Consider the following 24,919-nt stretch of genomic DNA (forward strand, 5'->3'; position numbering starts at 1 on the left):
AAAAAAAATAAAATAATGCATTGCTTAACATAACCATCTTTCTTGTACCTACCCAGGTATGACAAAGACACATTTTACATTGCAGAAGCATCAAGTCTTGTCAGTGGTGCAAATATGTTGCATGTTTCTGCTCCACACCTCACCCAAAGGCTGGAACAGGGCACATAGACAACAATTGTTTTCTGTGTACCCTTTCTAGTGCTGAAAACTGCCGGTTTCCACACAGTGAACAAGCCCCAACAGGAACACAGTAATTCAATTGTCTCTGCAGATGCCTTTCCACACTGAAAACCTATTTAGTAGCAATACTAAGAAGTGTAATCCTATATTTGAAGCAAGTTCCTTTTTCTGTAGGTGCTCTCTACTACTTCATTATTCCTAGGTGATGAGGACCTAGCACTTGAACTGTCTGCCGTCTTACACATCCTGGGAGGCCGAAATCTTACGAATTCACAGATAAGGGTTGGCTGTGAATGACCAGAAAGTGAGAAGCAGCTCTTAAAATGCAAGATGTTGGCCCAGAGAAACCAAAACCCTGAAAAGGATCAGGTAAAGAAGAAGACGATAGACTTCATGGGCTGGTAAGTATGTGTATTTTAAAAGTCAGTAGTTACAGGGAACTTGTAGCTGCTGACATCTGGTTTTGCAAAGGGCGCATTAAAGTCCTTTTTAATGATAAGCGACAATGGATAACTTCCACGTGCCTATAAAACTACAATCATTATAAAAATAATCTTACGTGTAGTAATCTCCTCCCATTCGCATAACAATGTAGAAAAGCGCCAGCAGGCGACGTACACAACCCCACAACAGAGTATATTTTACTGTTATGAATGACTGGTGCTGTGCAATAGAACTGCCAGTTTCTAGTAAACATACAGAGCAATAGCAGCACTATCACACAGCTCTAACAGCACTGAGTGTTCATTAATGAAAGTAACATTCAGCGTCGCGGAGCCGTGTGGGTTTACAAATAGCCTCAGATAAACAGACTTCACAGCACTATCCTAACAGGATCAGATGTTATATGCACTTGATCCTCTGGGGGATTAAAAGTTTAAAAATGTTCATGAGTTCAAGTTCATTTTATAAAAAAATAAAAGCGCAAAAGAAAAACAGCCTTACCTGAATTATTTTACATGCACACATTGCATCCACATCAGGTGCAACAAGGAGAAGCACACGCTGAAATCAAATAGAAGATCATTAGCAGTCTGCATGCCTCCATATTTAGTGGTGTTTTACAACTATACATCAACCTTCTAACAGCTGGTGCCTTATACACGTGAAGGTCAGTTTCACATGATCGGCATGATTAAAAGTGATACAAATTATTATTTTCTTTATAACAAACATGTAATACTTACCTGCTCTGTGCAATGGTTTTGCAGATAGCAGCCCCGACTCCTCTTCTCTGGTCCCTCGCCAGCGCTCCTGCAATCGGGTGTGCTTGCTCCCGAGCCCTGCTCCCTCCTCACTTGGTGCGATTGACAGAAGCAAGCGCCAATGGGAGAGCAGCTGCTTTTGTGTACATCGCTGAACCAAGATCTGGTGATCAAGCCAGTAAGTCTGCTTCTCAAAAGAACAAGCTCTGCAGTAGAAGGCATCACTTGCAGAAAGGAGCAAACCATTTAACACCAGCAAGGTTTGCTGTAACTGCTTATAAAGTATTTAACTTCTTAGTGCATTTAAATCTGCCAATATATCTAACACTTTCCCCCCCAGACTGACAATGCTACTGTCCAAAGGTGCTCCTTCATTTAGATTGGGGACACGAATACAGGATGTGTGTTACTGGACAGATCTGCAGGTTTAAACAGAGGGGAAAAAGCCTGAAAAAAATAAATCTAAATGTAGCTGTCTGACAAATGCCCAGGCACAAGGACGCCATTTCTAGTCGACATGGGATTTGTCGAGTCCTGATCGATACACACACAGCAGATAGGGAGTGCATGAGTATGTCAAGAGTGAGACAGTTGGCTTACTGTTGACATGCTGCGATTGGCTACAGCTAATCACATGATACAGGGCGCTGTGATTGGACCAGGCTAGAAAATCTGGTAATTTTCTAGCAAAAAAAAAAAGGGGAAAGATGATATTTTTTACATGTAGGAAAGGAGTGCCAGAATAGACCCAGGTGGCAAGTGGTTAAACAGGATTGGCAAAATAAACCATCGTTTGGCCTCATTCACATGGTTGAACTACAGCGTACGTCGGTGCTAGGGCCACGTCTGCGCCCATGGGGATGTACAGGCGTTCTGTGAAAATAGTCCCAATCGTTGTCCATTGAAACACGGCAGCTCCATGGACACAGCCATTGCTCCCAATGTGACAGCCATGCGGACGCATGGTCCAGAACACACACGGTCCAGCGTTTAGGACCATGCACCCATACCGAGGTCTGGAGTTGCCGCTTCCCAATGGACAAGAATGTGGGACTATCGGCACAGAGCACCTGTACATCCCCATGAGGGCAGATGTGGCCCTCACACCGACTTACACTGTAATACACTCATGTGAATGAGGCCCTATTACTGCTGCCGGTATAAAGTGGAATTGTATGCTGTGACCATTGATATAAACCTTCTATAAATGCAGCACACAGGACTCTGACTACAATGGTACCGTATATACACGTCCTAGACTTCCTCCTGAGACGTCCTTCCCACACACTACAACCGGGGACAGGACACACAGCCCGGGCTATGCACACACCGGCGCCCCCCTCCTCACCTCATGCACTATCACATCGTAGAACTCCTTACGAAGGTCGCTGACAAACATCTCTGCGCCTGGCGGGTGTATGCCTCGAAACTGGCGCTAAACTCCTCTCCCCACACAGACCAATCACAGAGCCCGCTTTCTCCTGACGAGAAGCGAACACCAGCCACTGACAACTACGGCCCACAAAAGCAATAGATTACAGGCAACCAATGAGAGTGCTCTAAGAGCTTTAGCTTTCACTTCCGGACGCGCTGCAAGTGCTGCTGGTAGTTGTAGTGTAGCGGCGCAAAGCGTTGTGTTCTGCGGCTGCGCTGTGCTGTGTATAGACTTGGCTTCAATAGAGACACTTCCGGCTGAGTAGAGTGACTCAGTGCGATATTGTTGTGAAGTCCCTAAACCGGCAGCACCATGGTAAGACGTACCGGGGAAAACACAGTGCTGGGGACCTTCATTCTGTCTGCTCCTTTAGCAGAGGTCTCCTAGGAATAGAACTTTCATGTTGTCAGTTGTGATGAGGAATGATGGAGTGAGAGATGTCATGTGTAAAGGAGGAAGGGGACATCTGTGTGGCTGAGCCCTCTGAGGTGTGAGCTCAGACAGTCCAGGTTTCAGTCTCTGGAGTGTCCTGCCATGATGTGTATTCAGCACTTACCTGGACTCAGCCTGTCCTATAGATCCAGTCCTGTGATGTGCCCAGACCTCATCCACAGGCACACAGCTAACATTCTCTTTACTTTCTCTTCCAGTTTTCTTTCAATATGTTTGACCACCCTATACCGAGGGTTTTCCAGAACCGCTTCTCCACCCAGTACCGCTGCTACTCCGTCTCCATGCTGGCTGGGCCAAATGACCGCTCAGATGTGGAGAAAGGAGGGAAAAGTAAGTTCTGTTATACAAGTAGTATTAAATATTGATGGGCTCCAACGTGTACGATGGCGTATCTCTGAGTCTGAGGCGTCGTACCTTGGCGCCTGATACAAAGAATCAGATACGCCAACATTTCTCTAAGATACGACCAGCGTAAGTCTCCTACGCCGTTGTATCTTAACAGCATATTTACGCTGGCCGCTAGGGGCGTGTATGCTGATTTACGCCTAGAAATATGTAAATCAGCTAGATACGCCTATTCACGAACGTACGCCCCGGCCGACGCAGTACAGATACGCCGTTTACGTTAGGCTTTTTCTGGCGTAAAGTTACTCCTGCTCTATGAGGCGTACCAATGTTAGGTATGGACGTCGGAACAGCGTAAAATTTTTCACGTTTTACGTCGTTTGCGTATAGGGATGGGCGTCATTTACGTTCACGTCGAAAGCATTGGCTTTTTGCGGGTTAATTTGGAGCATGCGCACTGGGATACTTTCACGGACGGCGCATGCGCCGTTCGTAAAAAGAGTAATTTACGTGGGGTCGCAATAAATTTACATAACACACGCCCACATCTTCCACATTTGAATTAGGCGGGCTTACGCCGGCCTATTTACGCTACACCGCCGCAACTTTGCTTTGTGAATACTGCACTTGCCTGTCAAAGTTGCGGAGGCGTAACATAAATAGGATACGTTACGCCCGCACAAAGATGTGCTCTCCTACGTGAATCTGGCCCCATATGTGCAAGCCCACTAGTGTCCCATTTACACTGCAACACAGTACACGTCCCATGAGTACTTGTGCTCTCTTTTAACGTATATGTATACCACCACCTTGTAAAACAACCCCATCTGTTTAAAATATAAATGAAAGGCAAAACATTTGTGAATAGATAATAAATAAATAAATAAATTCCCTTCTCCTCACTGAGCTCTGCAGAGTTCTTCTTATGGATGTAGATAAATAGGTACAAATTATGTAGGAGGATTTGTTTTATCTGTGTATCACCTGAGGTCAGTCACTTCACTGGGTTTATGTAAGGGCTTACAACCACTTTAAAGTGGAGTTTCTTTCATCCACATGGCCACCCGCAGTGCAATCCTAAATGGACATTTTGTTTATTATTATTATTATTATTATTATTATTATGTCTGAATAGCTTTTATTTTAAATGTGTCGGCAGCACTTCCGGTCCTGGCCACCTAGACTATGTTGTCACCGGGGGATTCCCTTGGACTCCTGGGATATCAATGTCCTCTATCCCAGGAGTAGGGATGAGCTCCGGCGTGTTCCCACAGTCCACGTGCAGAGCCCGCCAGAAAGTCGGCACTGCGCTAATCACAGGCAGTGAGACATTGTCCCGATGCAGGGATCGGGAAATGTCTCACTGCCTGTGATTAGCGCAGCGCAGTGCCGACTTCCTGGCGGGCTCTGCACGTGGAGTGTGCGAACACGCCGGAGCGCATCCCTACCCAGGACTCCAAGGGAATCGCCTGATTCTCTTTTGATTGACAGGTTGCTATAACAACGGGGCGGGAACTTCTGCCACCCTCATTGTTATGGCAACCTGCAATCAACAACCTGCACCGATTCGGGAGGTGCATGCTGGGTAGCCAGCTTCCCCCAATTATGGAAATAGACATGAGCGGGCATCAGATGCCCAGAACCGTGATGGCCCCTGCCTGCTTCCAAGATCAGGTACGTTTTAACAGATTAAAAAAAAAAAAACATAATTACAGTTGGGACAGTATCCAAATAGTAATGTACAATCTGTGCCAATCATGGGGGTGCTTTTAGAAAAAAAACCTGAATATGGTGACTGGAGCTCTGCTTTAAGGGCTCATTCACATGGGCAGCCAGGCGGTGGTAAAAGAAGGCAGTTAAGTCATGGTTTAACAACCACCCCACTACCCATCTAAACACCACATAATTATATGGCATACCGCATTTGGTGGGTGGTACTCCAAAGTGGTGCCAGCAGCAGAAAAGAAGAGATCTTCAGGTCAGTGTGAAGTAATGCACTGGGCATAATAGTATAGGACTGCTTTCACACCGATGTGCTGCAATGTACCCACACCACGGGTGCAGTGTGGTGTAACTGCAGCTATTGGGCCCCTTTCACACGGATGGATAGAATGATGCTTTTAGCTGCGGATTTTACCGCAGCTAGAAGCACACGATGCTTTCCTATGACACCCTTCACACACTACGGTTACCTGCGGTTTTGTGCGGATAAAAAAAATAGAACTGAATGCGTAAAAAAAAGGCATGGGTTCCCCCTCCATGAGCATACCAGGCCCTTGGGTCTGCTATGGATTTTAAGGGGAACCCCTGTATGCCGAAAAAATGGCATGGGGGTCCCCCCAAAATCCATATCAGACCCGTATCTTAGCAGCAGCCCAGCCAGTCAGGAAAGGGGGTGGGGACGAGCAAGCGCCCCCCCCCCTCCTTAACCATGCCAGGCTGCATGCCCTCAACATGGGGAGGTCGGTGCTTTGGGGCAGGGGTGCGCCCTGCGGCCCCCTCACCCCAAAGCACCCTGTCCCCATTTTGATGAGGACAGGGCCTCTTCCCGACAACCCTGGCCGTTGGTTGTCGGAGTCTGCGGGCAGGGAGCTTATCGGAATCCGGGAGCCCCCTTTAATAAGGGAGCCGCCAGATCCCGGCCCCCCACACTACACAGGGTTCTTAAAGTAATTTATTAGTCAGCTCATTCATCTGGTCAGAAATGTACTGTCCTTGCCATTTTCTATAAGCAGAAAAGAAAGCACAAACAACCTTATCTTGTGTAAACTGCTAATCCCATCAATCCACCATATCATGGAAACGAAGGCAGACATGTTTGAAGTTCAGCCTATATGACAACCATGACTCCCTCCCTAGATCTAGTTTAGAATTTAGCGTAGACAGGTAACAAGTATGTTATTTGTTGGATCATTGGGTGAAAGTTAAGGTTACAAAAAAGAAAACGAATGCATCACCCCCTGAGGGCTGGTAAGCGGCAATATATTACATGTTTTTATTTTTTTTGAGGGGGGGGGCTAGATATGCTTCAAAAATGTAAATAAATAACATACAGTGTTGGTATGCAAAGAGGTCTAGTTTTAATTTACATTTTTAGTTTAATTAAAGTTTTAATTACTAGTAGTGTAGGTATTATACTTACTGGTTATTAAAAGAGGCAGGTTCCACTTATGTTTCTCAGAGTTTATTTACTTGTATCCACCATTGATTATATAAGTACATTGCACATAGAACTGTATGCTTTTCAGAAAGAAGAAACTCAGATTGATGATTTTCAGTGTAATTTTTATCTTTTTCAGTTATCATGCCTCCATCTGCACTGGATCAGCTAAGTAAGAATCTCCTCTAACTTCACTTGGGTGTTTTATTGTGTTTTATTATTCAAACCAGCTATATAGTGTAAAAGAACCATTCTTTTATGTTACTAATGACTGGTAGTAAGAAACTCTGCTCATGCGTGATCTGATTTGTTTACAGGCAGATTAAACATCACATACCCAATGCTTTTCAAGTTAACGAATAAGAATTCAGACAGAATGACACATTGTGGTGTTCTTGAGTTTGTAGCAGATGAAGGGATTTGCTACCTCCCGCACTGGGTAAGTGGGGACTATTAAATCTATTTGAAGTATCTTTATGTAGGAAGAGGGGGCCAAACTTCTGGCTGAGTTTGCTGCAGTGAAGTCAGCCGGAATTGGGAGTGGGTACCTGTCAAAACCAGGTACCCGCTTCCCCTCCGAAAGGTGCCAAATGTGGCAGCTGAGGGGGGGAGGAGGCAGACAAGCGTAGCTTCCCATTTTGGGTGGAGCTATGCTTTAAGAACAAACCTACAGAACCTGTCTTGTTTGTAACCCTCTGACTGCCTGTATAGGCATGTATAGGTAAGTATATAATTACATTTTTTTTTTCTACAAATACTGCAGCTGCTGACCTTTAAAATATGGACACTTGCCTGTCCAGAGCGCCCGCGATGTCCTCACCTGAAGCCGGACCTGACTCCCGGGTGCAGGCGCCAGCATCTTCAGTAAGGGAATCAGGAAGTGGTGAAGCCTTGCAGCTTCTAAGCCTGGTTCCCTATTGCGCATGCACAAGTCATGATGTGCGTCCTGACTGGTCCCTGCTGTCTTCTGGGACTTGTGTGTCTCCCAGAAGACAGCAGGGGGGACGGAGAAGGGGCCAGACGTGTAGATCGCCGCGGAATCTGCGCCAAATCTGTCGCCGGAAGTGGGAGCAAATACTTGTATTAGACAGGTATCTGCTCCCCCCCCCCCCCCACCCCCATGAAAGGTGCCAAATGTGACACCGGAGGGGGGAGGAGGAACCAGGTAAGCAAAAGTTCAATTTTTGGGTGGAACTCCGCTTTAAGCCCCTCAGTGGACATTCCTTACATCTGCTTAGTGCTGAAAGAGTTAATTGAGCCAAGTTGTTCAATACTCATGAGTGTTTATCGAAGCATTTACTTTGATCTGTGCCTATCTTCCTGTAACACTACCTGCAGTGATTAGGTTATGGCATATTGGCATTTCTCCTGCTTTAAAGGGCTTGTTTTGCTTACTGGGGAGCACTTGACAGCTGCACACAATGCAGCCCAGAGCAGTATAGGGGCTATATGCACATCCAGCACCTGTATTCAAGGGATAAACATTTTGTACTAACCAGGGCTGAAATAATTTCAGGAGCAAAACTTTACAACCTCTCCTGTTGTAGATTGGAGCATAGGTTATATTGCTCCCTTAAATTCCTACTTCTCCTAAAAACAAAACCTTGTAAATTAAAAAAAAAAATGTACCGTATTTTCCGGCGTATAAGACGACTGGGCGTATTAGACGACCCCCTATTTTTCCAGGAAAAATGTTGGTTTTGGTATATAATAAAATAGAAAAAGTGCAGCGCAAAACTCAAATATATAAATGAAACTGGTATACTCAAACACCAATACCATAAGTGTGAATATGAATATGCAGAAAAAATGGAAAAAAAAAAAAAACATTAAAAATTAAATACAATTGGTTTTGGTATATACTCGCCATATAAGACTACCCCCTTCCTATTAGTCTTTCTGTGCCATCACTTGCCCCCACTGTGCCAACATTGCCATCACTCACGTTTTGCTGATTTGACTTCCAGGCCGGTGACAGTCTCCGTCTGCTGTGAGCATCCATGATTTGAAGGCCGTGCCTTCTCCTCAGATTGTTCCGTGATAGGCGGAACACAAATTTTCCCAGCAGCGCCTCTGTTCTGTGTTCTGCCTATCACGGACGTCCTCTCGCCTGAGGATGAGAAGGCATCTGTGATAGGAGGAACACAGAACAGAGGCGCTGCTGGGAAGATTTGTGTTCCTCCTATCACAGAACACGCTGAGGAGAAGGAGCGTCTTTTAAATCATTGACGCTCGCAGCAGACGGAGACTGTCACCGGCGTATAAGACGACCCCCGACTTTGGATGCATTTTTTTGCATCCAAAAAGTCGTCTTATACGCCGGAAAATACGGTAATCAATATGTGAACGTAAAAGAGAAATTAACCCTACCTAGCTAAAATTTAATTTCAAATCCCCAATAACTCTCCCTGTATAATAAAAAAAAAAAAAAACTTACTTACTAATCCATGTATTCTTGGATTTGTTCTATCTGGCAAATTATTTATTGTGTTGATAGTATTACAACGAATTGTTGCCTGATATTATTGGGATTGTGCAGGCAGCAGTCGAAGCAGCTATACCATTACTGCATCTTGATAGAGTTAGGCATTTTATCTGATGAGCATCTGATCACTGCTGCTTAAATATTAAGCAGCTTTAGGAGTAATTTTGTTCACAACATCTAGCTGATTGTAATTAACATCTTTGTATGGGCATGTCTTCTTACAGAGCACACAGTTTTAATAGTCATTTTGTTCACGAAAAAAAAAAAACGACCAAAGATTATGTAACCGTATTTATTTTCTTACCTTTCAGATGATGCAGAATTTACTATTAGAAGAGGGAGGTCTGGTACAAGTGGAAAGTGTCAATCTTCAGGTGGCTACATACTCTAAATTCCAACCCCAGAGTCCTGATTTCCTGGATATCACAAACCCCAAAGCTGTGTATCCTTTTACTATAACCACATGGACTGCAAGAACTTCAAAATATTAATACATTGCATGTGTGCTACCTACAACTAAGAAGCATTTTTGTAACGGCAGATAAACGACAACAGCAAATATATTGTATGCATGATGTAAGGTTTTATACAACACAAATATTTCCCAGCTGCTTCTGGCTCCTTCCCTTCCAGCATAGACTCCTGCTATAAAGTTATACTGTATCTGAATAGTGATAGTATAGGGCAGTGGTCTCCAAACTTTTCAGCACAAAGTCACATTGTAGATTTTATAAATATTTACAGGATGAAAAAAAACAGTTATTTATAAATAAATGTAATAATTTATCTGAACAAGGAAAAGATTTGAGAGTTTACCCTTACATCAGAATCCAAATCAGAGTTCCCCCTTATATGAGAGTCCCCTATTACATCAGAGTCCCCCCTTAATGTCAGTGTTCTCCTCAAGATCCCCTTTATATCCATGTTTCCCTCAGATTCCCCCTTACATCTGTGTGCCCATCAGAGTCTTTCTGGACATCTGTGTCCCCATCAGAGCTATTCAGCACATTTGTGTTGTGCGCTGTCACAGTAATGGCACAGTAGCCTCTTGCACCTCCAGATGGCTGCTACACAAGAAGGCTAAATGCGAAAGAAAAACAGCGGGCTGGAGCCGGGAAGTGCTGATGATATTGGTTGCTAGGACACCAGTGGTCCTAGCAACCAATCCATGACACAGCGTGGCAGTGCAATGGTGGGGGGGGGGGGGTTGAGGGAGCGGCTTTGTCTGCTGTTTGCCAGGACTTGCTCTACATACTGTCGAGAACAGCAGGGGTTTGAAAAGCAAGCAGACCAGTAGTGCTGTGTCTGAAGTGTCTGCAGTGTCTGAGTGATCTCCAGGCCAGAGAAAACATACAAGTGGGCCGGGTTTTGGGGGGACCCCTGGTATAGAGTATCATATCTGAATGGCCACAATGCCACTGCTAATGCAGCTCTAGTACTGCCTGAATGTTATTTATAGGCTGCTTGGATTTGATCCAAGTCTCCTGTGTTTAGTGAACATGATGTCATACTTGCTAGTGAAAATATTGTTCGAGGTTTGCAGCAAGAAACCCAAGTATGGCTCTGCAACTATAATAATGACACTATAATAAAAATAAGCAGCTGACATTTTTTGATGCCGATCTATATCATCCTTATATTTTTCACCAACATTAGGCTTTTTAGGGGAAAAATGTTTTCTAGGAACAGGTTGGTAGTGGGCGCTCCCATATGTCCTCAACGCTTCTGTTTAAAATACATTTTCAGTGATTTACCTTAACTTCAACTTAAGATTGGAGAATGCTCTGAGAAATTTTGCCTGTCTTACGACTGGAGATGTAATCGCTATAAATTACAATGAAAAGGTAGGTTAAATCTAGTGACATCTGTGGAATGTACACATACAAACTTGCATGAATGGAATGGATGAGTTATACTTTTGCAATGTGCAGTAAGCTATAGGGATCTACTAATACATATACTGAGATCAGACAAGATGCTGTGGAGTTGATTTCCTAAAACTGGAGAGTGCAAGATCTGGTGCAGCTGTGCATGGTAGCCGGTCAGCTTCTAACTTCAGGCTGTCCCAATTAAGCTTTGACAAAAAAACATGGAAGCTCATTGGTTTTTATGTAGAGCTGCACTAGATTTTGCACTCTGCAGTTTTAGAAAATCAAACCCTATAGCCTTGTACACACAATCAGATTTCCGTCGGACAAAGCGTAGGACTTTTGACCAAAGGGGGTTGGCCGTGAACTTGTTCTTCATATAGACGGCAAAACGTTGTCAGCCAACAAATACAGAGCTATGTGTTTTTTCAGCTCTTTAGCGCCACCCTTTGGGCAACTTCTGCCAATGTTGTGTTATGGTTAGCATTGCTTCTGAGCATGCTTGTTTGTAATCTGACATCGCACATTTGGTTTTTCAGAAAATTTTAAAGCATGCTATCCAACATTTGTTGTCGGAAAATCCAACAATTGTCCCATGGAGCATACAAGCGGTTGGATTTTCCGACAAAACCCTGCCATAACACAATTCCCATCGGAAAATCCGATTGTGTGTTACTGCCCTGTCCACATCATCTTTGCACTCTGTGCTGCTTTACCGGGTAAAGGCCACCATGCATAGCCCAATGGATTGATTCCCCCATAAATTGCTAACAGTTTGGCTGGAGAAATCTGCACTGCTGGCTATTGTTGTATTCAGGCACTTGTGTCTGTCACACTGGCTCTGATTAGCAGTGAGTGTATCTGAGAGGATACTGTTTAGCCAATCATTTTCCACCCAGATCAGTTGACTATAAAATCGCCTTTTTAACAAGCAGGGTGGTGCCTACAAAGCCACCAAGAGCTTGAAATTTAAGCCATCTGTGGCGGGCTTTTTTTTCTCTAAAGATATATTTTTTGAGCATTCCACTTTTTAACTGATTTTACAACAGATACTTAGAGAAAATTGGTTTATTCTAGGTTGGTGATGCAGCAGAAATTCAGAAGCCAAGATTGTTTGAGTAATCTGTTATGATGAAAATTGTGGTGTATAGACATGTTTCAGTGTCTTTATATCCTTGAGCATATCAGATCGTAGTTGACTGAAGTTTATTGTAACCAGGGAGTTGAAGGTCTGATTCCTCAAACAGAATAGATGGTATTTGGGCCTAGAATCCAGACATGTTTCATTTGCACTGAGAAAGTGAACTGTTACCTGACAAGGTCAGCACCTTGATTTTTTGCTTTGCTTTAAATTTTATTATTTAGCTTCACAATGTAGACATCAGAACTGAGACTGCCAGAGCAGCGTTTCTCAACTCCAGTCCTCAAGTACCCCCAATGGGTCATGTTTTCATGCTTTCCATTATTTTGCACAGGTGATTTGATCAGTTTCACTGCCTTAGTAATTGCCACAGCCATTTCATCAGAGGGAAATCTTGACAACATGACCTGTTGGGGTGCCTTGAGGACTGGAGTTAAGAAACACTGAGTTAGATAGAGAGCCTATTGTGTGTAAGCTAATAATAGAGAGCGAAACACTGCAATGTTTACTCCACAGTACATCTGCTCTTTGTTTTATGTCGTTATGTGGTGCCTGTGAAGTCTTGAGCCTCGTACACACGATCGGATATCTGATGGAATCTAATCCGATGGATTTTTTTCGTCGGCTATCCGATGAAGCTGACTTTCTTCAGTCTTGCCTACACACTATCAGTCAAAAATCTGATCGTGTCCAAACGCGGTGACGTACAACACTACGACTAACCGGAAAAAAATAAGTTCAATGCTTGTAAGCATGCGTCGACTTGATTCTGAGCATGCGTGCATTTTTGACCGATGGACTTCCATACATACAGTCGGATTTTTCTATCGGTTTTTTATCCATAAGGAAAAATTTAAAACATGTTCTATTTTTTTGCACCGATGAAAATCAAACTGATGGGACCCACACGCGATCGGTTTGTCCGATGAAAACGGTCAATCGGTCTGTTTTCATCGGACAAACCAATTGTGTGTACAGGGCTTTAGTGTTCTCTGCATAACCCTGATCAGAGAACAGTCTGTGACAGGAACAGAGCACTTCTCTTCCATCCTGAATTCTTTGTTCTATGCCATCCCTGAAGCAAGTGAGGCACTTCACTGTACTTTTTATAAATACATATATATATTTTTTAAGCAGCAGTATGGCTGTGGTAATGGCATATGGGTTCTTTATAATTGGGCCCCTAAGTCACTTCTCTGCAACTGTAGTTTCAGTTTCAAGAAGAATGCAGTAATTTTTTCCCTAATGAACATTCTTGATGAATTTTGTGTAAATGGACCTTGTTGGCTGCTCGGTCATTTGGAAATATTTAAAAAATATATCTTTATTGTCTATTAATGGACACAGGAATTCTATTACTGTGAGGTTATACTGCTGCATACAGGAGGCCAGGACACTGACAAACAGCCATCTAACCTTGGTGACGTCAGTGAAGAATTTTAGTACACTGCTGATGTTTTTCCTCAGTAACTTCAGTAAAGAAACCTTACTATAATGCTGCTTGAGCTGGTCTCGAGCAGCTATCTGGATTGGCAGCTTTTCAGCCATGGTTTGTGTAAAGCCAGGGCTGAGCATCAAATGCTGCAAGTAAGGTAAATTTCAAGACTAACCCAGTTTCTCTCTGGTATCTTTGGAAGCCTGAACTTCAACATGTGTTACCTTACACAAATTTTAGACCAGGTTAGAATCTGCAACCTGGCCTAAATCTGTAATGTACAGTAAAGTAATAAACAGTAAGTGCCCTACACACGAACGTTCAACTTGCAAACTTTGAAAGATGCGCACATGTGTTTGCACCGTTTTTTTTTTTTTTTTCAACCCAGCAGGCTGAATGAAAAAAACTGACAGATTTCCGTACCAACACAAGCAATGTTGGTGCAGTGATCTCCCTAGCTGTGCTATTGTGTTCTGACAGGGGGGCTCCCCCCGCCAGAACACACTGATTACAGCCAATAGTCTTTGTCTGCGAGTACTGATCTTTGTTGGACTTACAAACGAGCTACCGGAACGGAACTCATCCATAAATAGGGGACTTACTGTAATAATAATAATCGCACACATTTTCATTATATGCAGTATAATTATGAATTTTTTTTTTCCAGTAGTGTTTTGGTACTTACTGTATGTCAATTTCAGTGAAAATTATATTTTTGTGGAATTTAGTGTTGACAATTTTTGTAATTTTAGGCAAAATTTTAAGCAATGTAAAGTATTTCTGTAACTGTTTGTAACAAAAGATGCTTCTGTTTTCAGATATATGAACTTCGGGTGATGGAAACAAAACCAGACAAAGCAGTATCCATCATTGAGTGTGACATGAATGTAAGTTAGTAAAAAATAATCCTTACAGATAACATTGTTATAGGCACTAAAAAAGACATGGGAACACTAAGTACATGAAGAATACCCACTGCAGGGCTGTAAGGAGGATGTAAACCCTGATGTTTTACTCCTCTACTTTGCCCCTGCAAAGTAAAAGCATAATGAGCTAGTATGCATCACATACTAGCACATTAAGTGACACTTACCTGCAAAGGAAGCCCACGCTGTCCCCACTGCAGGCTGCATCCATATTCGCCTCTCTAGCAGCCGTTTCTTCACAGCGCATGTGCCGATGACATCATCAGCATAAAACACAGTAAATATCTCCTGGACGGCTTACGTTTAGGAGATATTTACAGTACCTGTAGGTAAGCCTTATTATAGGCTTACCTGTAGATACAATTTCCACAGAGAGGTTTACAACCTCTTTTAAGTTAGGCACACAACTAAATACGCAGTTGAAATGCACATACTGTGTGAACTGTTACGTTTTGTTCAGATTCAGGTACTTTGCTGACTCCATGTAAAAATACATTTAGAAGATAATCCTCTTCCCACATAAATTTTTCATAGCCTGCAAGTACCAAGAAGGGGGCTACAAACTCTTAACTAGGTAGTACAGTATTCCAGTGATTCTCCACCATATGTGGCCAGACCTCTAAAAAAATTCTGCCGCTGCTTCGGAAGGCACCTTGTTGCTTATTTTCTGGATTTGTCCAAAACGTCAAGACTTCTGGGACATAGTAAAACGTATTAAAAATCTTACAGATGTGTCTCTTGAATAAATTCCTGCAGCCTACCTATTACATGTAACCCCTTTATCTGTCAAAAACTATCTGCTGAAACATCTCCTTTAATGCAGCAAAAGCCTGCATACTGGTGCTGGGGAAACAAACATTGCCTCCTACAAAATCACACAGGCTTGTCAGAGTTGAACAAATCCAGTAAATATAGAACCTTGCAATGGCAATGAAAGGACAAGAGAAGAAGTTCTGGAGGACTTGGACGCCATATTTCTTCCATACAGCTCAGACACCCCTGGCTTCTCAGGGAAGTTTGGATGCGCATTGTTGTTGCGTTCCAGTGAATTTTTCATGCATTTTCAATTCTCATTTTTTTCCCCCCATTTTTTTTTTCTTTGGCTGTAATGCTTTTAGATGGGTACCGATGCATTTTTCTGCATTGCAGTACAGTTTTCCGCACACAAAATGCAGCATGTTCTACTTTTTTTTTTTTTTTTTTTTCTGCATTGGAATGCTCTGGAACTGATTGCACTAGTGTGAACTAGGCCATTGGAACCCATATAATACACTGTCCATGTGTTTTTTGATGCAGAAAAAAAATGCTCTGGATTGCATCTGGTGTTGACCAGCCCTCAATTATAGAATGGGCTGTATCTTGCACCTCCAAGAATCCAGTTGTCAGCATACTGAAGCAGAGAGAGGCGACCTTCCTACCCCCCTCCCAACATTTTCTTTGTTTCTTTTTAGTCTATGTCCCTGGGTTTGATAAAGTGGAACAATAAATAGCTAAGAACGATTAGTTGAGAACCCATGGAAACATGCCCGTTGCTAAAGATTGAAGTTCCCATGCACAGACCATGTGATTAATGTTACTGGAATATTGATTCCTGATATTGACAGTCTCCTACATTGCTGTGGCATGGCGTTTATATTCTGTGGGAATTTCTATGGCAGTTTAGTGGTGTTAAATAGAAAACTGAATTCACATGTTGATGCAATGAGTGATCTTTTTTTTTTTTTTTTTGAGTAAATACATTTCAATCAATATATTTTGTTTCAGGTGGATTTTGATGCCCCGTTGGGTTACAAGGAGCCAGAAAGACCAACACAGCAGGAAGAGCCAACTGTAAGAATAACCTTTTTCCAGTAAATGGAGATTGCCCTAAATACAAAATCTCTAAATGCCTTGTACCTTGCAATAATGTTTTGTTTAGGAGATCCCTGTGTTTGTGGTAATTGGATATAGAAAAACCTGGCAAACAAATTCAGCCTTTCAACTCCAGCAGTTCTGTTTTGGAGACAGAACAAAACCCCTGTTGCCAGTTTTATCATATGGAATGAGCAACATACTTGCTGACCTTTTTACAGAAGCAGTTGGATTAGTTTCCTACATCAAAATATTCTTGCATATCCACTTTAATAATTAACACTTTGGATATCAATATAGCATGGAAACGCTCAATTTTTTTTAATCCAATATTAATTTTGTATGGCAAAGCGTCCCATAGCTTAACCACTTTTAGAACCCTTTCCTAAACTGCTGATAATATTTTTAGTGTAATATGAAACTGCTGCCTCCTTTTCCTTTTTAAAAAGTAAAAATGTTCACAATTTCTTACTAGCATTTGACTGTATTGGAATATAATAGGATGATCTGTTTCATAAAAATATATAAAGTTTTTTTTCAGAAATAACGTGTAGAGGTGTCTGCACATACCTACAGCAACTCCTACATCTTTCGGTCAAAGTTCAGAATCATTCAGATTTAATAGGCGTAGGCTACGAATATATGAAATACAATGTGAAAATGAATATATAATTTTGCATTTTGACCATTTTAATGTGTAAATCTGTGAAGCTATGTTTCATATAATCTTCCATTTTCTCCTAGGACATTGAGCCTGATCACAGCGACTATGTGGGAGATCTAGGGTTCAGGGTGAGTCTTCTGTGGTTGTCATTAAAGGTTTTTTTTTCTTTTCAGCTTGGATGTAGAAAATCCTTCTAATCATTGCCTGGAGCAGAGTGGTAGGGGCTTTCCTGCCAGGATGTGGGACTATCTGCATTTTTCTGTACTGCATGCTATTAGACCATATAGAGTTTCTGTGCCTGTATGGCATAAATCAGATCTTTGGAATTTTGTGGGTTGTATTAAGTGGAAAAAGGCTAAGTGGTTCTTGGCTCTTCAATTAATTCTACATCTTTTTACATTCTTTGCTATCTGCTATTCTGAATATTTAACATAATATACACTGATGTTGTGTAGGGTTGGCATTCAGGCTACATACTAAAGGCTATGCAAGTTTCGGTTATATGGCAGAAAACCAAGACTGTCACAGAATTATGATCTCAGAGAATAGTTTTTGTGGTAAACAAGCCTTATTGCTTAGGAAACACCGATGGACCCAATGATTGACCACACAGAAACTAAAGAGATTGTCTAGGCAGACAACTGCTTGAAATTGTTTATTTTATTTTTTTGATGGTGTATCTCTTGTAAGTAATAAACAGAACTGCACAACTATCTTTGACCACTTCCACATATGGTGGGTTCTGTTGGAATCTACCTGCTCAGCGGCAAATCTGTCCGCTGATCCGTGTTCACTCCGCTTATGCAGAGTGGATATAGCCCGCACTCTATGAGCAGTCGGATAGAAACGAACCGCCTGTCCATTTACACCCGACTACCATCCGATCTGCCAGGCAGATGGGGATCCCTATACATCTGTTTTTAGTGGATTGGATGTCGGCGGGTATCAACAGACCTATGTCTGTTGACACCCGCCACTCCATAGAGAAGACTGGAGGGTCCGATCGGGTCCACCTGAAAAACCAACCGGTGGTACCGATCAGTCCACTAGTCTGAAATAAAAGGGGTCTAAAAGTACAATTAACTGAGATGTGTTTGCCATTTATATTTTATTAGAAGAATGTATTATGTATGTTTCAGTTCATACATTGGTTGTAGACGCCTCCATGAAATGTCCAGCAGCTTTTCTGCATAACTCCTAAATAGATCTGTAGACTGGAAGCATGATGTGCATAAAAATCATGCTTTGAGGTGGAGATGGTTGAAGAAGTGTCTGTGTGATGGCTGTTACTTCAGCAGTCCCCTAACAGCCATTAACATTAGGAAGGTTTGGAGCGGTTAATAATGTCTTTGTACTATGGGAAAGCCATATTAAGTCTGTGCTTTACTGCTCACATACAGTGTTAATTTTTATCCACATATAGGCCTTTACTGGTTCTGGAAATAGATTAGATGGAAAGAAGAAAGGGATTGATCCTAGTCCTTCACCACTGAAGCCTGAAGACATGAGGAGGTGAGTATCTGTCCCAGACGGACAACAGGAAAATTTAAAGTCCAATAATTATAGATTATATAGGTTCTCTAGTCAATAGACAGTTGGGTCCATATATATTTGGACACAGGCACAATTTGTAGTCCTTATCAGGTATTTACCAAAACATATTTAAGCTATAGTTATTTAATATGGGCTGAAAGTGCACCCTCTTAGGTTTAATTTGAGGTTATGTACATCCAAATCGGTAGAAGGGTTTAGGATTTACAGCTCTTAAGAATATCCAACCCCCCCCCCCCCTTTTTTTTTTTCAAGGGACCAAAAGTAATTAGACAATTGAATCAAAAGCTGTTTTTCTTGGCTAGGTGTGGGCTACGCCTTCATTATTTCTTCATCAATTATGCAGGTAAAAGGTCTGGAGTTGATTCTAAGTGTGGTATTTGCATTTGCAATCTATTGCTGTGAACCTACATAATGCGTTCAAAGGAGCTGTCCATGCAAGTGAAACAGGCTTCAAAACTAAACAAATCCATCAGAGAGATAGCAGCAACATTCATTCATTGGCCAAATCAACAGTTTGGTACATTCTGAGGAAAGAAGAACGCACTGGTGAGCTCAGCAACATAAAAAAGCCTGAAGGTCTGCGAAGAAAGACAACAGTGGTGGATGATTGTAGGATCCTCTCTATGGTAAAGAAAAATATATATGGCAGATGATGGACTTTGAAGGCGCATTGAAAATTAAATATTTATTGAAAAATTACATAAAAATTATTGAAAGACATAAAATGTACAAATAAGGCCGTTCCTAAGAATGCCTAATGAACACGAGAAAGTTAGCATGACATAGCACCTATCACCCAGGGTTACAATACATAAAGGTGAAGGACTAGCAACCACTTCCTATTGGTAATTATAACAGAACCCTTGTGGTTTGCAGGAGGTAGAAATGTCATACGACGCTCAGCCCGACATGTTGCGCGTTGAAATAAAATGCTTCTTCAGGAGCTTTAAAAACAAGTTCTACAAAGTAATACTAATAACATAAATTTTACAATAGAGAAAACACAACAAATAAACAATAAAAATATTTATTATTAGTCTTTGCCCTTAGCATGTTTAAGCATTACTACATGGCCCAAAGCTGGTCCATTCAAGAGGGGCAGACAAAGGCAGGAGCTTGTGGAGGGGGGGAATGGTAAAGAAAACCCCATTTACAACATCCAGACAAGTGAAGAGGAGGTGGGCTTATCATTGTCAAAGCTTATAATCAAGAGAAGACTTCACAAGAGCAAATACAGAGGGTTCACCAGAAGGTGAAAACCATTCATAAGCCTAAAGAATAGAAAAGCCAGATTTGCCAAAAACATTTAAAAAAGCCAGACCAGTTCTGGAAAAGCATTCTTTGGACATATGAAACTAAGATTAATCTGTACCAGAATGACGGGAAGAAAAAAGTGTGGAGAAGGCTTGGAACAGCTCATGATCCAAAGCACACAACGTTGTCTGCGAAACATGGTGGAGGCAGTGTAATGGCTTCCAGTGGCACTGGGTCATTGGTGTTTATTGGTGATGTTACAGAAGCAGCCAGATGAATTATGCAGTGAGATATACTGTAAACCCAGATTCAGACAAATGCAGAAAAGTTGATTGGACGGCGCCTCACAGTACAGATGGACAATGATCCAAAACACACTGTAAATGCAACTCAGGAGCTTTTGAAGGAAAAGAAGTGGAATATTCTGCAATGGCCGAGTCAATCGCCTGATCTCAGAAAGTGGAAACCCAGTCTTTAGTAATATCCATGGGTTCCAGACTTCAGGCAGTCATTGCCAGTAAAGAATTCTCAACAAAATATTAGAAATTAACATTTTATTTATCATTATATTCATTTGTTCATTTACATTTGAGCCCCTGTAAATGAAGGCATGGTGTATACAAATTAAAGCAGTTCCTAAAATTTGTACTTTGATATTTATGTTCAACCCCTTGATTTAATCCAAATGAATTTGAAGTGCATAATTTTTAGCATTGTTTTGTTGTAATTTTATTCTGGTGGCATACAGAGCCAAAAGTATAAAAATTGTGCCGTGTCCAAATATATATGGACCGAACTGTAGATAATATGTATAGTAAAGTCTTGATTGTGTGTCCGGTTTTAGCTAACAGTCTTTTCAAAGGGTGCACCCCTGATTTTATTTTGACTTTGTTTTTCATTTTCTTCTATCCTGTTGCAGAGGAATTCCAAACTATGAATTCAAGATTGGCACAATTACATTCATCAGGAACTCGCGGCCACAGATAAAGAAAGTAGAAGAAGTAAGTATGTTCATCATGTAAGGATATGAGGATGATAGCATTGCCTATCTTCATAGTACAATTGAGACGGTGTATATTTTATGAGGACAATTTTTTAGCAAACATTTTCCAGTGAAGATTAAAAGTTTTACCTTTTTGGCTGACATGGACAAAAGCGCAATTTTCTTAGATTTTGTATAAATTACGCCTAGCCTAATGTTTATCTTGTGAAAGTTGTTACACAAATAAATCATTATTTAAGGTTGGCCTGAGTGCTACAAAATTAAGATTTGCTATATTATTGGTCCTAGGGGATGTATAGAAATGTTATGTGCCCAAGCAGTAGCTTAAAGATTACATTTTTGTCTTAAATTCTTCCCGAAAAATAGTAATGCATTTTCTGAGCCTAGGAGTAGCTGTATATCGGCTGATTGAGAGGCACTGTGCTCTTTTAATGCTAATCTCAAGAGATTTAGAATAGGACTTGGTGATGTCACTACTGTGGTACTCCCTGTTCTTGCTAGTGCTGTGGATCTGTGTACCTGCTGCTTCTTTATCATTACCTCATCAGTCACCTGAGGGTGCATTTCAGAAATGCTCCTTTAACTACTTCCAGCCCAATGCTGTCATATGACATCCTGGACTTTGGGTGAAGGCATCATTCAAATATCATCTTTTTCAGCCGGTGATTCCCTGCACTGTAAGATTAATCATAGTGACAGTTCAGCCGGTTGTTTGATTTTACATTCAGCGGGAGGGGCTGACCCCCTCCCGCCGCCCTCCGGTGCTTCTACCAGCTCGCCCGTGCAATCGGCAAGCTGGAGAAGAAATCCGCCGGTGCCGGAAGTTTACCATAGAGAATACCGTGGACCAGATGGTTTTCGGCAGTCTCTGTGATTTTTGGAGGCCTGGGCCACGACGTTATGACCAGATGTAAACACTACCATATACTTGTCTGGAAAGGCCAAGATTGTATTTAATTTTTTTATCTCAGCTTTTCCTGCTTCGAGCAGAGATGAGACCTGTCATATCCTATTTCTATTAAAAGGGAGGTTTACATTCCTTGTAATAGGAATAAAAGTGATTTAAAGTGGATGTAAACCCACTTTTTTTTTTTTATGTCACAATGTACAGTATAAGATTTCCTATCATCTGTGTCCAGTCTTGCCACACAGAGTTAATCCAGCTCTGAGCAATCCTCTTTTATTGTTCAGTGAAATAAAACGGACTTGCAGAGAAAAAACTTAGTCCGTTCCGCCCCCTTGCCATGAGTGACAGGTTATTTACACTCATTCACTAGCCTGGAGAAGGGCATTATTTTTCAATTCCCACCCCCACTCCTTTTCTGAAGTCATGTGGTTACTTTTCTGGATTTTGACTGGATGTTAGTGATCATAGCAGAACTCGGTTAGTGACATCACTACTCCACCCACAGAGCTCCAGACAACAGATCCATCCACAGAATCTGCAGTTTTTCAGTTCTTATAACAGACAGAGGGGAGACATTTGACAGGTAAGGATATATGCAGGAGGCATCTATATCCTTATAGATCACCACTATGGCAGTCGTTTAGAAAAGATGAGGGTGGGTTTACATCCACTTTAAGGGAAATTGTAAAAATTAAAATAAAATAAACAATAAAAAAACGCAAAAAGCAAAAGCGGACGCATACTTATGTAAACAGTGTTCAAACCACACATGTGAGGTATCGCCAGGAACATTTTCAGCCTGAGCAACAATTCTAGTCCAAGACCTTTAACTCTGAACTGGTAACCTGTAAAAAAAAATTGTCTAACTTTAGTGTTTTATTGTGTGTGACATAAAAAGTTGCAATGACCACCATTTTATTCCCTAGAGTTTCTGCTAAAAAACACATATATAATGTTTTGGGATTCTGAGTAATTTTCTAGCAAAAAAATATGATTTTTACATGTAGGAGAGGAGTGCCAGAATAAGCCCAGTATGAAAGTGGTTAACCACTTAAGGACCTTGCCTGTTTTTCAGACTTGGTGCTTACAAGATTAAAACATTTTTTTTTGCTAGAAAATTACTTAAAACCCCCAAACATTATATATATTTTTTTCTAACACCCTAGAGAATAAAATGGTGGTCATTGCAATACTTTTTGTCACACTGTATTTGCGCAGCGGTCTTACAAGCGCACTTTTTTTTGGAAAGAAATCACTTGTTTTAATTAAAAAATAAGACAACAGTAAAGTTAGCCCAATTTTTTTTTTATATTGTGAAAGATATTACGCCGAGTAAAATTATACCCAACATGTCATGCTTCAAAATTGCGCCCGCTCGTGGAATGGCGTCAAACTTTTACCCTTAAAAATCTCCATAGGCGACGTTTAAAAAATTCTATAGGTTGCATCTTTTGAGTTACAGAGGAGGTCTAGGGCTAGAATTATTGCTCTCGCTCTAACAATCGCAGTGATACCTCACTTGTGTGGTTTAAACACCGTTTTCATATGCGGGCGCTACTCGCGGGCGCTTCTGCGTGCAAGCTCGTTGGGACGGGACGCTTTATTTATTTTTGTGGATTTTATGGATTTTTACACAAAAAAAAAAATGGGTCACTTTTATTCCTATTACAAGGAATGTAAACATACATTGTAATAGAAAAAAGCATGACAGGTCCTCTTAAATATGAGATCTGGGGTCAAAAATACCTCAGATCTCATATTTAGACTAAAATGCAAAATAAAAAAATTGTCATTTGAAAAAATGACAGCAAGAAAATGTGCCTTTAAGAAGCATGGGCGGAAGTGACGTTTTGACGTCGCTTCCGCCCTGCTATGCTATGGAGACGGGTGATGGCCATCTTGCCCTCACTCATATCCCAGCCGAGCAGGAGACCGGACCTGATCGCTTCCGCCATTTAAAATCTGATTTCCAGTCTGTGCTTGCCCCGCTGCTATGTTGTAATCTGTGACATAAGGGTGAGGGGACAATAAAGAGATTACAACAGCCTCTATACACAGGTGTTAGGTGAGATAGGCATGGCCTGGTTTAAATACCATATTACTGTATTTTATGAAGTGTTTCTTTAAACTCTACTAAGCTTGTAACTCTTTTTTTTTTTTTTTTTGGGCTTGATGTAGGATGATGCTCTTAATCGCTTTATTGCATTCTCTGGAGAAGGACAGTCCTTGAGGAAGAAAGGCAGGAAGCCCTAAGAGACTTCACAAGTGGAAAATGAAATGAATGTTCAGTGCATTTGGTTTTCTGCTGTCAGTTAGGCATTAAAAATATCTTGGTGATCTACAGAAAGGAAAGTATATTGTCTTAATATTTAAAGACCTCAGGATGGTGAAGAGCCTGTGACAATCGATACACCAAGGATCAACTATCCGTTTACTTGGAAATAGTTCCTGAATTATTTAGCGGTTCCAATATAGGCTGTATAGGAAAAATCCAGTAAACCGTAAAACATCCTCAAACTAAATCGGGACAAGAGAACTAAAATTGCATACAGTTATTTATAGCTCACAAATATTCAATTTGGAGATGTCCCCAAATGGCTTTATAAATGTTTCTACACTCTTCTGATTACTAGACTGTTACGAGTCCAGTGCATTCTTGCAGATTGCTTTTGATAAAAGTGCAATTTTCATCCATTCTCTTTTGACATCAGCCAGTTGGCTTTACTGAAAAAAAAAACACGTAATAAATAAATAAAAGTTTTCTTTGCAGTTAATTGCTTGCTGGTTAGATTTTTCTCTTGTGTTGTGTGCCTTTCAAAAGCAGGCTATAGGAAAGTATCAGTGTTTGTCCAGCAACCCAGCTACCTTGGATTACCCAAACGTTGCTACGTTTGACTCCATTGAATATGGCTGGACAGTTATAGTAGAAGCAGTAGACTGGTGAGCTCATCTCTTTATCATTCTGCTCTCTCCTCCCATCAGCCCTTTGCACAGCAGAATATCACTTGATCCTTTTGTTGCTTCGCCTACCACTCTCTGAGCGTGGTTGTACA

General features: G+C 41.4%; 2 protein-coding genes across 2 annotated transcripts in view; one reads left to right on the plus strand and one right to left on the minus strand.

The window, feature by feature from the left end:
* CDC45 (cell division cycle 45) overlaps window positions 1-2,969 on the minus strand; it is a 63,379-nt gene extending 60,410 nt beyond the window's left edge. The window contains exons 1-2 of the mRNA XM_040348240.1: window positions 2,734-2,969; window positions 1,126-1,185 (exon numbers count right to left, since the gene is read on the minus strand). Of these exons, the coding sequence (XP_040204174.1) occupies window positions 1,126-1,185; window positions 2,734-2,784 (111 nt within the window). The 5' untranslated portion in view covers window positions 2,785-2,969. The remainder of the gene's footprint in view (window positions 1-1,125; window positions 1,186-2,733) is intronic.
* Window positions 2,970-3,026: 57 nt separating this feature from the next.
* Window positions 3,027-24,640, plus strand: UFD1 (ubiquitin recognition factor in ER associated degradation 1). Its single transcript, XM_040348252.1, has 12 exons — window positions 3,027-3,135; window positions 3,471-3,603; window positions 6,918-6,950; window positions 7,096-7,217; window positions 9,575-9,705; window positions 11,035-11,107; window positions 14,526-14,594; window positions 16,398-16,463; window positions 17,229-17,276; window positions 18,572-18,660; window positions 20,876-20,957; window positions 24,045-24,640. The coding sequence occupies exons 1-12, from the start codon at window positions 3,133-3,135 to the stop codon at window positions 24,117-24,119; spliced, it is 924 nt and encodes a 307-aa protein (XP_040204186.1). The 5' UTR covers window positions 3,027-3,132; the 3' UTR covers window positions 24,120-24,640.
* Window positions 24,641-24,919: the final 279 nt, after the last annotated feature.

This window comes from Rana temporaria, chromosome 1 (genome assembly GCF_905171775.1).
Source record: "Rana temporaria chromosome 1, aRanTem1.1, whole genome shotgun sequence".
Lineage (NCBI taxonomy): Eukaryota > Metazoa > Chordata > Amphibia > Anura > Ranidae > Rana > Rana temporaria.